General features: G+C 33.7%; 2 protein-coding genes and 1 pseudogene across 8 annotated transcripts; all 3 read right to left on the bottom strand.

Moving 5' to 3' along the window:
• Positions 1-566: 566 nt before the first annotated feature.
• On the bottom strand, positions 567-4175 carry LOC143608461 (putative hexokinase-like 2 protein). The gene is made up of 9 exons (XM_077083497.1): positions 3904-4175; positions 3454-3604; positions 3172-3360; positions 3038-3112; positions 2181-2333; positions 2008-2106; positions 1785-1915; positions 1593-1674; positions 567-1141 (listed from the first exon to the last, which is right to left on the bottom strand). Exons 1-9 carry the CDS (start codon positions 4173-4175, stop codon positions 584-586), a joined length of 1710 nt encoding a protein of 569 aa, XP_076939612.1. The 3' UTR covers positions 567-583.
• A 1478-nt stretch (positions 4176-5653) lies between these two features.
• LOC143608454 (putative starch synthase 4, chloroplastic/amyloplastic) lies at positions 5654-10943 on the bottom strand. Of its 7 annotated transcripts, XR_013149256.1 has the most exons (20): positions 10782-10943; positions 10315-10348; positions 10182-10224; positions 9958-10092; positions 9089-9290; positions 8433-8567; positions 8231-8335; positions 8043-8141; positions 7819-7948; positions 7675-7725; positions 7495-7605; positions 7299-7408; positions 6832-7000; positions 6666-6752; positions 6514-6573; positions 6334-6444; positions 6203-6264; positions 5982-6081; positions 5779-5907; positions 5654-5693 (listed from the first exon to the last, which is right to left on the bottom strand). XR_013149256.1 is itself a non-coding variant. In XM_077083489.1 (19 exons), the coding sequence occupies exons 1-19, from the start codon at positions 10859-10861 to the stop codon at positions 5836-5838; spliced, it is 1896 nt and encodes a 631-aa protein (XP_076939604.1). In that variant the 5' UTR covers positions 10862-10943; the 3' UTR covers positions 5654-5835. The 7 variants fall into 7 exon arrangements, 3 of the variants coding, with proteins under 3 accessions (XP_076939604.1, XP_076939605.1, XP_076939606.1); XM_077083489.1 differs by having other exon boundaries at positions 5654-5907; XM_077083490.1 differs by having other exon boundaries at positions 5654-5907; positions 10182-10235; positions 10782-10926.
• A 4647-nt stretch (positions 10944-15590) lies between these two features.
• On the bottom strand, positions 15591-16073 carry LOC143608458 (SKP1-like protein 1B pseudogene; annotated as a pseudogene).
• Between the last annotated feature and the right edge of the window lie 387 nt (positions 16074-16460).

The raw sequence follows: 16460 nt of genomic DNA, 5'->3' as shown, positions 1-16460 counted from the left end.
TATATTTTGTTATATTTTGTTGTATTTGACTTACGAATATTTGGTTATATGACATTTTCGATGTTGTGAAATGAAATGAGTTTGTAAAATACTGTCGCTTTAAATAGTGTCATGCGCTTATGGGTAATCGTTGCACCCCGGCATGTTTCGCCGCCTTTGGTCGGGGTGTGACATCAGGATCGATTGTATTTGGCTGAATAAAACGTGTAAGTTAAAACAAGTTTAACTAGAGTTTAAACCTAGCAGACTGAACACGGTTTAATATAATTCGGATAAACACAGGCTGATTAAAAATGTATCAAGATGTAATACATGACCATAGATAATTATCATTGACTAATGTAAAATAGAATAGTATATAAAATAAATTACGTTTTAATGATAAAAATCAAATACTAAGTAAAAATAATCACTATCATTAGTCATGACTCCAACTCTCCAAGTCTCCGGTTTTACCTCCCAATTGGCAAGAAACTAATGGGCTCGCTCATTACATAGAGCATATACCATACAACTAATGACCCGATATTGTGGCCCAAACATAATGTCATGTCTCAACGTAATAATAGAAGATGTTATAACTTCAAATCTTATTTTTGGACCCGTCACCATCACCACCACCATCACTCGAGTCCCACTGATCACTAGTCTCAGCATACGAGTCTACCCGATTACCCTCCTTCCAAGAGGCCAACTCTGACCGATCATCTTTCCATTCCAAGTAGTCCATTTGATCATCATCGATATCATCATTCACCCGCCCCATTTTAAATTCATTCCCATTCCCATGCCGGGGTGGAGATAAAGCTGTATCCGTAGAATCATGGCTGACTTGTGAGTGTGCAGCCGCCACAAATATGGCACCGGCCCCGGACCCACCATGAGCATGCTCTACAATCACATTATCAGCCAATGCACCTCCCAACATCTCCCAGATACTACTATGCAACAAATTTCTAAAAACTCGATAATGTTCATACAATCCACCTTCTATTATCACCACGCTTTTCTTGTCGTTAATTCTCCCACGCTTTTTCATTATTCCAACTATGCACGCGCCCGCCAAACGAGCTCCTCGTTCTGCCACAACGTCGCACACTTCCGCTACTATCTCTCTCACGGCTAGAGTTGTGTGAGCAATCTACAATTTCAAATTAAAAGCAATTGCAGTTGATTTCCACCAAAAGTGATAACTGTTTTCACTACCAATCAGATCTTTGGAGAAAGTTGTAACCGTCAGTAATCAGTCGCAGATAATATTGACCAACCTCTCATTAATCATTTCATTACTCACCAACGGATTACTGACCAAAATCTTTCAAAAATATGTTTTTTTTGGGTCTTATCTATCCATTTCTGAATATATTTATATATTTTAAAAACATATAACCGTTGGAGTAATCTGTCAAAAGATTACACTTGATGCTCTCTCAGTGATCTGTCACTGAATCTTTCAAAAAAATTACTTATTTGTTTATTGAGATTTTACGTGTATATATTTGTTAAAATATACTTATGTTTTATATAGACGTATATCTGTTTTTTTCACTAAAAGTCAATTTTCTAGTAGTGTTTATGGTTTTGGATTTTACCCCAAAAACATCCATAAGCTTCTCCTGGACGGCATCACGGTTTTCTGATGTGTCTTGATGCATGGCAGCCATATCTGGCGACCTGTTTATAACATAAATTGATAGTCCTAGTAAGTCAGGTTTGGACTTTGGGACTCTAACCGAACTGTTTATTGTTCAAATTATATTTATTTATTTGTTGAATTGTACTACCTCAATATGTAAGGGGTTTTGAGTTTAGCAGGAACAGTTTCTCCAAATAACGCGGTTTCTGTGGCCATTTTAAGTAACACTCTTCTCACTACCTCTCCTAGATGTCTCCCTCCAATCAACTTCTCTAACAACTGAAAAGGGAAAACACTTAAGTTTTTTATGAAACTAATATATCAAGTAATTGTTGCACAAGTGCATGATGTTTAGGGTTTAAGGCTTGTACCCGGGATCCATTATTTGAGCTTTCGGCATCCAAGGCCATGTCAAACTGAGTTATGGGAAGATGTGGAGTGTTGAAGTTGCCCCATTGCATATCAATGACCTGCTGCAAATATTTACGGTTGTCAACGGAGTCTAAACAGAATAAATGAAAAGGAAAAATAAAAAAGAAAGAACCATTTCTCCAAATTTATTTTTGTCTCCTCCCTTGGGGATGAACTGAGCTGATTCAATATAAACAGCGTTAGTAGCTAACCCCAAAGTAACTGCAGCTACACAATCTCGGCTGTAATATCGACCTCCTGCCAGATCCCCTAACGTAGCATCTACCTACCATCATTCATTCAAAATACATTATTAGCATGCACCGCTTATTGAGCCTAAAACCATGTTATATGTCGTAGTCGCGATGTTTGTGATATTATTCGGTGTAAATGACCCGTGACTCCGTGACTAGTTTTTCAAGCTTGAGCTCGTCTCGTTTATTAGTTATTAATAAATTTACATACGTTTATATATAATTACCTTCTATATTTTCTAACATAAACAATTTTCTTATTTTTGTCATAATTTTTTATATTATTATTATTATTATTATATAAATATAATTAATATATTAAACAAGATTTATACAAATATTAGGCTTGTTTAGACTCACGAGCCGACTCGAGCTCGATAAAAAAAAGGTCTGGGCTCGTTTACTACGTAAACTTTTTATTAAGATCATGCTCAAGCTTGGTTCGACTGAGAGCCGATCTCGAGTAGTTCAGGAGTGGCTTGCTTATATAACCCTAGTGAAATAAAAATCTATGTGACGTCTGATTGAGTTATGCTATCGAGTAGTTCACGAGTGGCTTTCTTATATGCCCCTAGCAAAAGAAAAATCTATGTGATGTTTGATTGAGTTATACTATCGTGTAATCATTATAAACGACCAAATGCTCATTTTTATAAAATGTTGTCTATTTAAGTAAAAAGACTGATCAAAATGCGATTTTTGTGATTGTTCCTCGTAAACACGAAAAACAGCTTACCAATGCAGTAACCCGCAAATCTATTCCATGCTTTTCAAGCGCCTCATTGAAGTCCTTTGCCAACACTTTACCGGCCTGCATGTGTTTATTTAGCAACAATGGGGTAAAATAAATGTAAATGTAAATATAAATACTAAAAACTCAACTGCCTCATTAACAGGAAATGACTTCCATCTTATGACATTTCCACCGGCTGCTGACGGTCCCTCATGTAACGGGAAAGATACGGTGAAGCCCATTTTCCCTTTCGGTGCAATCGGGTTTGTTTTTGTGTTTATTGAGATAAAAACCGCTAGCTTTAGTGCTATGTAGTCAAATAGCTCCTGAAACAGTAATCAATCTATGATTAAAATTCCTAAAAATCCGTCATCTACAGTTCTCAGAATGTGATGTAAGATTCTCGAATAGGGGAATACCTTATAAGTGCCCGAAAGGACTTCAGGAGATATTTCGACTTCTTCTCTATCCAGATCAGTGATCGGTTCGTTTTTCCCTCTAAGTCGCGCACGCAACATCAAGAAGTTATCTTCTCGTAGATTCACCCCATAATATAAACCTTCCTCGGTTCTATCAAACGAAACATAATTAAGCAATCATAAATACAAAATAAACACATTATATATCATACAATACAACGCGTTTAACTAACACATATCTAACTTTAAACAATTAAAAATAAACTACTAGCATCTGACTTTATGCATGCAGTAACGTAAAATTAGTCATATATACACATTTCCAACACAAGACTTAGATTAATGATATGGGCATATATTTAGCGAAAAACCTTGAAAACAAAACAACATAAACACATGCATATATCATGTATGTATATATAAAACTAACAAAGGCACGTACGCACGCACCCAGAGGGAAGGCAAGAGATGACGGAGGGAAGCATGACGTAATCAGTCTGAGACTGATCCGAGAGACTGGTCTGCATATCGGAAACCAAATCGAAGGCAACATGCCATAGCTTTGGTACCGGAGTGGCACAGTCATTGGCGAATTTACGTAGCATCCGTTGGGTCTGCTTCCACCGTCTCTCATCTCGTTTCTTCCACCGAACCAATAACACTCCGGCCACCACGACCGTCGACACGGTGGCCACTGCGGCAACTGCAACTTCTTTCCTCATTGCTAATAATATTATTTTTGATTATCTACCTATTATTCTAATATTCTTTGTTCAAATGTACAACGAATTTTATTGGTTTTGATCAAATTAACGTACATAATTTGTTTGAAAACATGTCATCTTGATTGGAAAATATGAACCGATGAATCCATATAACAGACAGACAGTTTAGCGGTTTTGGTGGAGTGAAGAACGAGTCTCATGCCTTCTCACTCCTTTTTTTTATTATTATTTATTTTTTTTATGTTTAAATTGCAACCGTTTTTTGGTGTTTTTGTGATAATATAGAAGGTTAAACGCTATTGTTAAAGAGAGCTGAGGATAACAACTACTCGTTTGACTTTTCATTTAAAAAATAGTTTCCACGAACCTAATGTTAAAATAATTAAATAGTGTTGATATACTTTGTTTTAGAAAGGCTACATAAAAATAAAATAAAAAAATCAAGAATTTTATTCCAGTTTAACTTGATACAAGACTTTGCGTTATTATTTAGAAAACTACGTATTTTAAAGGGTGTGATGTGTTTGATTACAACCAGACACAACTAACAGATGATTCTCTATCAGAACCTTCACCTTTTGTGTCGGCTTCTTCTTGATCAGTTCAGACTAAATTTTAGTCAGTTTCTTCTCATCAAACTAATTAAGTTGGTTATTAACGGTGATATGGTTTTGTGTATATAGCTTCTAATTCACTGCTTCTTCTCCTCTGTTCTGTTTCCTTTAAGGAAGCCATATATATATGTTATGTATGTAACAGAACCTACTATATGTATAATTGTATGTGTATGCATATATAAAGATACATATTTGTTATTATTCAATACAAAGTGTATTCTTGTGTCATATGTATGTATGAGTAGATGTGTATGTATGTAGCAGAACTGTGCATGTATAAGTGTGTATGCAACATTAATCTACACACATGACCTTATTCGAAAGAGAAGAAAAGAAATCAAATAAACTGAAGACTTGAGAGAAACTAAACGAGCTTTCAAAAGGTAATTATTCTTAAATAGTTAATCACATTCGGACGGTCTTTTTAAATTACTAATTGTCAGTCCAAATCAAGATTGAAGAGAGAGCTGTTTTGAAGATCGAGAAGAGATTGAAGAAATAATTATTTGAATGTTTCATTTGAAGCAAATGTTTTATATATATATATATATCACAGCAGAATTTACTCTTCAGCCCCCTACTGTTTGAAGCAAATATTGTTTTTCTTTATGGTTCTGTTTCAGCCCAATTAATTAATCAACTTGCAGCCGGCTACGAAATGGTTCACCCGGAACCGATTTCACTTCGTACCCGTTATAATGGTCCTCATGGGTATGAACAAAAATCGACTCTCTCGTTTTCGTGGTTCTGGTCGTGGTCCAGTTCTCACTTGATAATCAATCCTAGCTAGGATGGACTCTATAACAAAACAATAAATGAACATAGAAGAGGCGGTCACAGGCTCTTACGGTCAGAAAATTAGATAAATAGAGAATGTTGCAACTAGCAATCTTTTGTTCTTACCACAAAAATAAATAACATAAGCAAGCTTGTTACAACTACCTAAACCAAAAAAATTATAAAAATACAAATTATTTATTTACCGGTATGGAAAGGAAAAATCTTATTTCTTCAGCGACAAGTAAGCTGAAACATGTATATCAGGCATCCCATGATACATCCTTTGACATTGCCTCCAGTACTTTTCTATTCCACTGTGATGGTTTCTTTTTCTACAACCCAATCAAAATTATTAATTACAGATAATGCAAATTAATAGTTTGTTTAATAAAGATACGATACCCACAATTTCATCAATCGCCTGGTTTAGTGGGACATATGCAAAGGTGTTTATAATGTACTCCGAAAATCTGGTGAGCTGCGTGTTGTCAAGATCAAGATAATTCCTGATACAATGAAAGTAAAATTTCAAATAACAAAATGAAACAAAAACTAAAGTGACTTAGTTATTTTATCTAACATTTTAAAATTTTATAATATTTATTTATGTTATATCAATAATTTTACCTTAATCTGTCGTCAGCAACATTCACAGGGGCAGGAACAGTTCCATATTTTATGGCCTTGATCTACATTTAAGGGTAAACGTATTCTTGATAAAGGAGATACTAACTACATAAAGAAAAAAAAATACATACTAGTATTTGGAGCATTGGATCATCAGAAGAACACAATATAATATCAGATCCAGCAAACATCAAATGCAATAGAGATTCGTCATACTCATCAACAAATCTCACATTTTCATCCTGAAAAAAGAGCATAATTTAGCACCATTTAAATAAAATGTTCGGGATTTTATAATTTTTTTATCGTACCTTGAGATCTTCCTGAAAGGAATCCAGTTTGTTTTTCTTGTTAATTCCCACAAAGATGAACTGTAGTTAAACCCAACCCAAATAAAAAGTAAGATTTATAAAACTTTTTTTTTTCAAAATTAATATATGATAATGTTATTGAATACACTAACCTGAGCGTCCCTTCTAGAAGAATCCCAAACAAGTGATTTAAGATTCTCCAAATCAGCATCTGAATCTTCTGTAAACATGTACCCAATCTGATAATATGTAATTGGTAATTAAGTAATTATCTATTCAAAATCCAATAATAAGGAAAGTGAAAAACCAACCACTTACAAGAACAGATGCAATATTTTCAGGTAATCCTAACTGCTGTTGTAATGCAAGTTTGGAAACTGATTTTCCCCTCATATCATCTGCGGTGTAGCCACGTGGAAGAAACTTGTCGTGTGAAGGATCCCAAGATGAGTCCTCATATCCAAATGGAGCAATCAGCAACTTGTTCCTGAAATACAAACATAATCCCATGCTGAGTTGGCATATCCAAAAGTAGGGGCGGGGAGTAAACGAGCCAAGCCGCTTGTAAGCTACTCGAGATCGGATAGCCAAAAGCTCGAACTAAGCCGGGCTTAAACAAGCACGACCTAAATATAAATAAACGAGCCCGAGCATTAGTTATCGAGCTCGAGCTGGCTCGTGAGCTTAAACGAGCCTAGCTTGAAGTAAGCCGACCTCGAGCCTAATCAAACCCGGAATCGGCTCGGCTCATTTACACCCCTATGCAAACGGTACATACAACATACTTATGAGTGTCTAAGGCAGTTTCCAGTCCATGACTCAAGGTACTGACTATTTGATCTTTTGAATGTATTGATGACATCGTTATGACTTTATTTGAATAAACGATTCCCGCCTGCTTGATAATGTCTATGAAAATCAATATCAAGCATATAGACATATATTAGCATAGAATCGTTTTGATTCAACTTTTATAATCACCTTCAAAATGTTTACAAGATGAGGTTTATTATTGTCTTGAAACCGATCATGACGATGCAATTTAGCTGGATCAAGTCCACACAGTGCCAATTTATCAGGTTTCTCAAGGCACTACAAAAATATAACAATAACAAAATTAATATCATAACTTCAAGAAAGAAAATATTAATAGAGTTTTACCTGAGATTTAAAGCTTTGACAAGTCAACATTATTCTAGTAGCAGCAAGACCCTGTGAAATTGAACATTTAGATAAAGTTCACTATAAAAAGCCTATAATCTGCAAAAAGCTACATAAATGTGATACTATTAATATTAATTAAACCTGATTAACAAAAATATCCCAAAATAATGGTCCAACAATTGAAGTTTCCCAGTTGTGTATATGTATCACATCAGGTTGTTTTCCAGATTTAAGTATACAATCCAGCGAGGCGCGAGAAAAATATGAGAATCTGTCACCATCAAGTATACAAGTAATGAAATAATTAAGTCTAGATTTAAGGTATAGATAGAAGATAAAATGAGAAAGATTATAAAGTTGCTAACCGCTCAAAGTCATTAGGGTATCCATATATCTTCTCGTTATCGAAGAATGATGAGTAATAAATTGGCTGTATAAAAGTAGCCCCTATGCCATTTACAACACTGTAACAATAATAATAAATTGCATTATGTGAAATTTAACAAAATTAAACGGAACATGCTGAATGATAATCAGAATTTAAGAGATTCACCCTGTCCAAATCTTGTTCCTGTGAAATTTACCATCAAAATACGAAGAGAACTCTGCCTTGACTTCTCTTAAAGATTTGATCTTTTCAAGATTTAGAGTTGCATACCTAAATCAGAAATAACATAAGCAGCAATAATAATAATAATAATAATAATAATAATAATAATAGTAATAATAATAATAATAATAAGTTTAATAATTACATGGGTAATATAACTTCCACTAAATTCCCATGTTTTTGTAGCACATGAGATAATGAGGTGACATATGAAGCCAAAGATCCAACAGATGCAACAGGTTCCATTTCAGTACAAATGTGGATTATGTGAAAACCTCTCCTGTAAAATACAGATATTGTGAAACGTAATTACTATAATCATTCTGCTTTTAAAAACTTGGAACCAAACAAAAGGGGTTTTCTTGTCCGTGATTGTTCGTTAAGAAATTGAATGTGTACATGTTTGTTTATGGTCGTTCATTAGTAGTATATACGAACGGTCCATCAACATTAAAGAACGAATATAACTGAACATAGATGAATGAATATTAAAAAACATAACTGAGCAAACACCAATTAAAAGTAAACATGAATAGCAACTTGTTAGCCTAAAAAGTAATAAAACTAGCCTTAATTGTAATGGCGGATATTTAATTTAAAAAAACTAGACTAAATTTTAATAGGCCTAACAATTTAAACGAATACATAAATGAACAAACATAAATTAACATAAATGAATGAACGAACATAAGCAAACATCACGAACATAAATGAACAAAAAGTTTTGTCCATGCTCGTTCATTTATTAAGTAAACGAACTCCCGCCGAACGGTTCACTTACAGGCTTACTTAGAACATTACATTTTTGTTTTGCTTGATAAGTGACGAAGTTGTGCCAAAATTTCAGCGTCACTTTTAGAGATGTCAGTGAAATAATCAGCTACGTTAAGTGTCGTGCTAATGACTAGACTTCTAAAGCCAGAAGCTTCTCTAGTGTCAAGGATCCCAGTCAGCACCATTGAGTCTATTCTAAGAAGCAAATCAGAGCTGATTGAAAAGGGATCTGGTACAATATATAAGAAATTAGTGATATTAATGACTTCCAGTTATGTTCCTAAAGTTTAAAGATTTATAGTTACTCATAAATAGGCCTGTAAACGAACTGAACGTTCAGTGGGTAGTTCGTGTATTTAATAAATGAACATGAACAAAACTTTGTGTTCATTTAGTTAATTGAACAAACATGAACACATGTGTCGTTCGTCCGTTCTTAAGTTGGTTCATTTATGTCCGTAAGTCCGTTTACATATTCGTTTAAATTTTTTGGGCCCATTGCAATTTAGTTAAGTTCCATGAAACTAAAATATCACCCATTCTAATTTAGTCTAGTTTTATTATTTTTGCAGGCCTAACATATTGGTGTTACATTTACTTTCAACCGGTGTTCCCTCACTTATGTTTGTTCATCTATATTAAGTTACATTCTTTCATTTGTGTTTGTGAACCACTGTTAACAAATGAACATAAACGAACACCAACACACTCATTTCTTAACGAACGAACATGAACAAGAAAACCCCATTCATTTAATTGTCCATGTTCGATCGTTTATTCGATTAAAGTCAAGCGAACGAACACGAACATGCCCTGTTCGTGTTCATTTGGTTCGTTTACAAGCAAGCCTACTCATATATAACTGCGACATGTTAATGTAGAGGCCTTTAACTTACCTTGTGTAATGAAATCATGTGTTTGACTTTGACTTCCCATCTGGTTGACTTTTTCAAGTAAGGATTTGTACTCTCTTTTCGTTTCATCTAGCTGTTGTAAAGCTTGTACTCGTTGTCTGTTTAAGTACAAGATATCTGAATCAAACATTAAACAAATATGAATAACTAAATATGCTGCAAATACACATACAATTACATAATCATGAAATGTTACAATGACTCACTCCTTTGAGCTTCTGTGAAAAGTCGCCATATGTCATTTTTGGACTGCAAGTAGTCTTGTGGAATTAAAATAGTACTTAATTAATTCTAGAGATACAGAAAAGATAATCAGCTGCAAAGAGAACAAATAATTACCTGATTTAACTCAATGCTATTGTGATTTTCTAACCTGGATTACACACATGAGTATAAATTAATGTTAGTTTGTTCTGTTTGCTCATTAAAGGTTTTTAATACTTTTCTAATCTTATCATACAAAGTTAAGCAAAATTATTAACTGTAAAACAAAAATATTTATGCGTGATATCTGATGATTTATATGTAAAATTAACATATGAATATGAGTGTTAAAAAAACACCAACACAAACTATTTGTGTACTTGTTCCCTCTTCCACTGTTTGACTTCTACTTGTTCAATTTAGGTATTCTTGTACTTTGTATGTTTTAATTTGTTTATATAAATTATTAACTTGAGAATTTGGTCCAGAATCCAGGTACTTTTAACATTTAAAATCTCGAATTTTTAAAGTAACCTAACAACATTTCGATGTAATAGTGAAGGAAGCATTGATGATTGACGTTTCATCGTTCAATTACTTACCCGAAGCAACAAAGCGGTCGAGGTTTCCACTTGGAAGTAGTAGTGAATTGAGCAAGTGTGGATCTCAGTAAGGCCTCCATTGAAGCTTAATAAGAATATTGTTGCTGTTGCTGTTGAAGATAAAATTATTATCAGCTGACGAAAGCATCAACTAACTGAAGAATGTGGATAACGAACGCCTTGGTAAAAACAAAAACTAATATCTATAAAATATATACATGACCAGATGCATCTATATTATCTGAAAACTAGCACGGTGTCCGCACGATGCAGCGGTGTATGTACGCAAACATGACATCTAACGCATAACCGTGTTACCGTTTCAGTAAGTGTGTGACTTCACAACAGTATACGCGTAACCCGGCGATAATATGCTTGTAATGCGGCATTGGAAGCTCAACTCGTGTACGGTGTCAGTAAACACGTCAAACGACTGTACGCGCGCAATCAGGTGTTGGTGAACACGTAACACTACATTGAATGAGTCTTGACCAGCCACCCGTTCCGCCTGACAATGTTATAACCCGAAATCCGTACTGATTTAACCCCTTTCGACCCGAACCCGTCCCAAGCCAAACCAAATCAACCTTTTGTGTATCGACCCATTCCAACCTTAACCTTATAGACCCATGACCCGAACGGCGAACCCGTCCGACCCGTTTTGCCGGTTCTTAATGGTAATCACGTAACACATTAAGTTTTTAAAATGAAAAAATATATAGCAATGCCATACTCAAAATAAAGAGAATATAATACTCGTTTTTATGGTATAATGTTTTTTAAAGAATATTAACGTGTGAAAAAGTTATAAACGTTTAAATGTCATGAGGATAGTTGGTTTAAAATAAGGGGTATATATGTAACTATTCTATAAATTAACAAAATGTAATTAAAGTTAAAGGACATTATTTTTGCTAAAAGACAAAATTATCAAAAGACAAAATTGCCCTAAAATATCTTAATTATATGCATTGTGGTTTGTACTTAAAGCAACAAGTTTGGTACCTCTTAAAATTTAAGAGGTCCCCCACTCATGCTTTATATATAGTATATATATAAATATATATAAATATATATATATATATATATGTGGGAGGGTTATTTTGAGAACCATGATAAGTTTTAAGAACTTTAAGAACTCAATTTTGAACCATACATTTAATTAAATAATATGAAATATGTGGCTAAGATTAAATTTAAATAAAAAATAAAACACGAGAGAGAATAAGTATTTTTGATAATTACACAAGTTTAAACGTTAGTTACCTCGATGAACCTTTAGTTCATTTTCTTTTACTTAAAAACCTTTAGTTTAAAAGTAATTATAAACCTTTAGTTTATATTTAAAACCCGACGTTTCTTCTTCTCTAAGAAACGTATTCTTTTTCTTTATTATTTAAGAATACTCATTATTACTTAAATAATATTTTCATAACAAAGAATATACATATATACTTACACACATATAACCGTATTTACAATTCATTCTTTTTATTATTTTCTTTGTTATGTTTATTTCTTTTTATCGAGGTATCGAGTATAACCTCGACTTAAGGCTTAAGCCTTGAATATAATATTATATTATATTGATTTTGTCGTTACGCCTAACCTTATTGGCGTATTGGAAACCCTAGGAACTCGAGCAGCACTCCAACGCCGCTTCACTTCTCGATCAACTTTGCTATGCCAACTCATGTTTCTTTGACACACGATAGAGAATACGAGATAATAATGTATTATTGTTTCAAACGTTCATGTTATAACACATTTCTTGTATTTTATTCTCGTATAATCACCCCCTTGGTGCGCCACTTGTTGTGGTCAATTTTAATATTAACATGGTTGATCTCATTATTAGCGCAAGGGTCAATACAATTTCCTTATTTACCATGATCATGATCTTTATAACGATCATTGTATAATTATAACATTATTATTATTATTATTATTATTATTATTATTATTATCATCATAGTTAATCTCTTTATTAAAAGACATTACGTTAATAAAGGAAGTAACTAATAAACACAGGTAAATATAAGGAAAATGAATTAGATGTTTTTAAATAACAAGGTTCGTTACCTAAGACTAAATTAGCAAACCCCGTTAGCTTGATTAAGTATGTCTTGCTACATTCTTTAATGATAACCCCGTTAGATCAGTTAAACTTAACAAACGAACCAAGTTTATCAAGCGAGCTTAGTTAACCTCGTTAACTTGGTTAACTTAATTTGCTAGCTTGGTTAGTTTCGTTAGTCAGTTATATAGTTAATTAATGCATGTATATGTTAAAACAATTAGTCATGCTCAGTTAAATAAGGAGATTAAAGTTAATTCAGAACGCTTAAGGATCCAGGTGAGTTTCTAGGACCCATTTTTCCTTTCGAGCGTTTTAGGGCTGTATGCATACTCGTAGGAAGAAATATTGATATACATCCCTTTAATTTTGTGATGTATATTGTATGCTATTGTATATAAATATTATGTATTTATATTGAATGCTTGGAAGAACAAGTTTGTTGGTGCATGAACAAATCTTCGGATTTTACACGTGTCGTGAAAGAAAGTGTGTAAGTTTAATGTATGCTAGTGGGTACATGCTTGTTAGTATATGTTTCTTACATGGATAATAGTTGGTGTTCCTTAGATGGATATTATATAATTAAGTAGATGTTCCTTGTATGGATAATAAATATTGTTCCTTTTATGGACAATATATAATGTTCCTTGTATTGATAATAGTCATTGTTCCTTCTATTTATAATACACGTTATTTATTCTATGGATAATATATAGTGTTCCTTCAATGGATAATACACAATGTTCATTCTAAGGATAATAAACGATGTTCCTTCTATGTATAATACACAATATTTCTTAGTTCTAGTTTCCTTATATGGAAAATAATAAATGTTATTTTAATAGATGTTATGTACTATTCCTCCTATGGATATTTATAAAATTTGTTTAATTGCAAAGAATAAAGATAGAACTGACTCAACGTGTAGTTGACTTTTTTGTATGCATGCATGTACTGTTGATGACACGGCAAGCTTGAGTTGTGTACGAGGCTAGAATGAAGTTAAATGTAAATATCTTTCCGCTAGAAATTGTATATGTTTTCGCTGTAACAGATTGAGTTTATGAGTAAATCTAACATTAAAGTAGGGCACCAGGTTCGGGGCCTTACATGAAACCTTAAAGTGGAGCTCGACTCTTGTGCGTAAGATTTTTCACATTTTTTTGCATTGAGCCTTAAACGTCATGTTCAACATTTCACACTTGTCGAAATTAGACAAAGGTTTTTTCAGGGTTTGCTGAGACAATCTTATTGACGGTTAAATCACCAAGTTCTTCAAGTGTGGCCATTTTTTTCAAGTTTTGGAAGTGGTTTTTGAGTTCCGTTTTTGCGGTTTTGTTTTTCGTTTTTGAGAGCTCCGGAAGTGGTGTAATCAACCCAACAAACCCAATACCTATTTTATACTAGCAAGGAGGGTTTAAAATGGCCAAAACGGTCAAAAGACGATCTTATAACCGTTCCCAGTAGTCATGACAGTTAATAGTTCATTTTTAACTTTATTAACCGGTTTTCAAAAAAATCAGTTGTTAACGATTCTTGGGCTGAAATCTAAAATCGGTTATAAACCGGCGGTTTTTTCTGGTGAGAAACCGGTTAAAGAAACGGTTAGTACCCGGTTAACTGTTTAAACGGTGCACCTATGTGACTAGAAAAAAGCTCTCTAGTGAATTGTAGATGAGTAAACTGTTTAAAATCCTACTCATTTACTAGATAATAAAGAAGATTTTATTGGATGTTTTGAAAGAGTAGACCAAAAACACTGTTTATAGAAACATCGTCTGAGCAAAATTCTGATTTTAAGTATCTAAACCCAAAATGAAAGAAAACATCACATAGGCCCATGCTAGATGTCGTTTGGTGTGGGTCAATAGATCCCTAAGGCTGGCTGGTATACTTCACTGAAGGTCAGGCACTGGTCCGACGTGACCGGCGGAAATCTGACGTGGCTTCAATGAGCTCACACAACCACCGCCCCGGGCCTCCCAACGTCACGCATGACGGTGCTCAGTCGGGTCATGCGACTCTTTTCCTCTTTCCTTTTTTTTCTTGGCTGGAATGGTTTGACTTGGGAGGAAGAAGTATTGCTAGGAAAGAGGCTTGAGACTTAAGAAGAAGATGTCGGTGGTGGTGATGGTTGGATATTTTGAAGAAGATGAAGAATTTGGAATTGTTTATGGTAGGGTTCATTTTATATGTATTTTTTAATTTCTATATTTAAATCGATTACAATTACATAAATATAATAAATATAATTTTTTGAAAAACTAATAAAATTATTAAATATTGTAAATAAGGAAAGGAGATAAGGAAAGGTGAGTCAGGTAAAAAGGCGCCTATATCCTTTATATAATGTAATATAGATAAGGAAAGGAGATAAAGATGATCAGTGAAAGATACAAACAAATATTTTACTAAATCAAATAATATTATATTATTATATTGTTATCGATGATAAAGATATTATAGAATTAGGGTTTAGCATCGTTCTATCGATGCATCTGAATTTTATCAAGCGGGGTTTTGATTATTGATTCCCTATGTTTTCTTTAGATTTCTTCAACCAAGAAAAAAAGTTGCAATATACGACTACATATTGCCTTAGTATTTATACAACATACAATCAAAGAAAAAATAATCAACATAATAAGTATATCAAGATTTGCATAACCTCAATGCTAAATAAGCGTAACAACTAATAATCATGAATAAAAATATAAGCATGTTAATCACTAATAAAAATTATAGTCTGGATCTTTACATAAAGCCCATGCATTCTCCTGGCGAATCGCAGCTTCTTCCTCGGGTGTGTAGCCACTCTCGATATTAAAAGTCTCGCGAATCTGTTCCGGAGTCTTGCCCTTGATCATGTCAGCCACCGTTTGACAGGTCAGGTCGAGTAAGCCTTTAATGTTGAGATAATTTGCAGCCAGAATTAGATCAAAAAGAGTGCCTTGATCCACCTTAACAAATTCAGAGTCAAACGATTTCAGATCCTCATCGTAATTGTTCACCGATGATTCCACGTGCTTTTTACAGTACTCGATAACCTTGGACAAGATGTTGCTGGTTACGTTAGGGAGGGGGATGCCGGAGCCCGCAAAGTCATCTTCGATCATATGTTTGATTGTTTGTGATTCTAACGCTACTGTCTCTTCAACCTCGAATGTTTCTCCGTTGGAACTCTTCAACACGATGGTTTTATTCGAGGACATGGTTACTGTTCTTTGACTCAAGGTTCTGAATGATAAACGCGGTTTATATAGGATTGGATGGCGGAAATAGCGGCTGACAACTCGGTAACCTATTCATGTGTCAATCAAATTCACTTAGCCCCCTTATTCTTATTCTTATTCTTATTCTTATTGTTATTATTATTATCATTACTATTTTTTAAAATTTTGGTGCTTGTTGTTGGTTATTAAATTTTAAATAATAGAGTAAATTGCGGTTTTCATTCCTGTGGTTTTTTCAAATATACAGTTTTAATCCAATACTTTCAAATATGCAATTTTCGTCTCTTTAGTTTCATTTCACAAACAATTAAACCCTACAACACTAAATCCGTTAAGTCTGATCGTTAAACCCATTAGCATGCCCCT

Source organism: Bidens hawaiensis, unplaced genomic scaffold (assembly GCF_021521415.1).
Source record: "Bidens hawaiensis isolate Kalapana, Puna unplaced genomic scaffold, B.hawaiensis_p1.1 tig00419374_1, whole genome shotgun sequence".
NCBI classification, from domain to species: domain Eukaryota; kingdom Viridiplantae; phylum Streptophyta; class Magnoliopsida; order Asterales; family Asteraceae; genus Bidens; species Bidens hawaiensis.
Note: the sequence above shows the minus strand (reverse complement) of the source record. Positions and strands in the feature narration are given on the sequence as shown.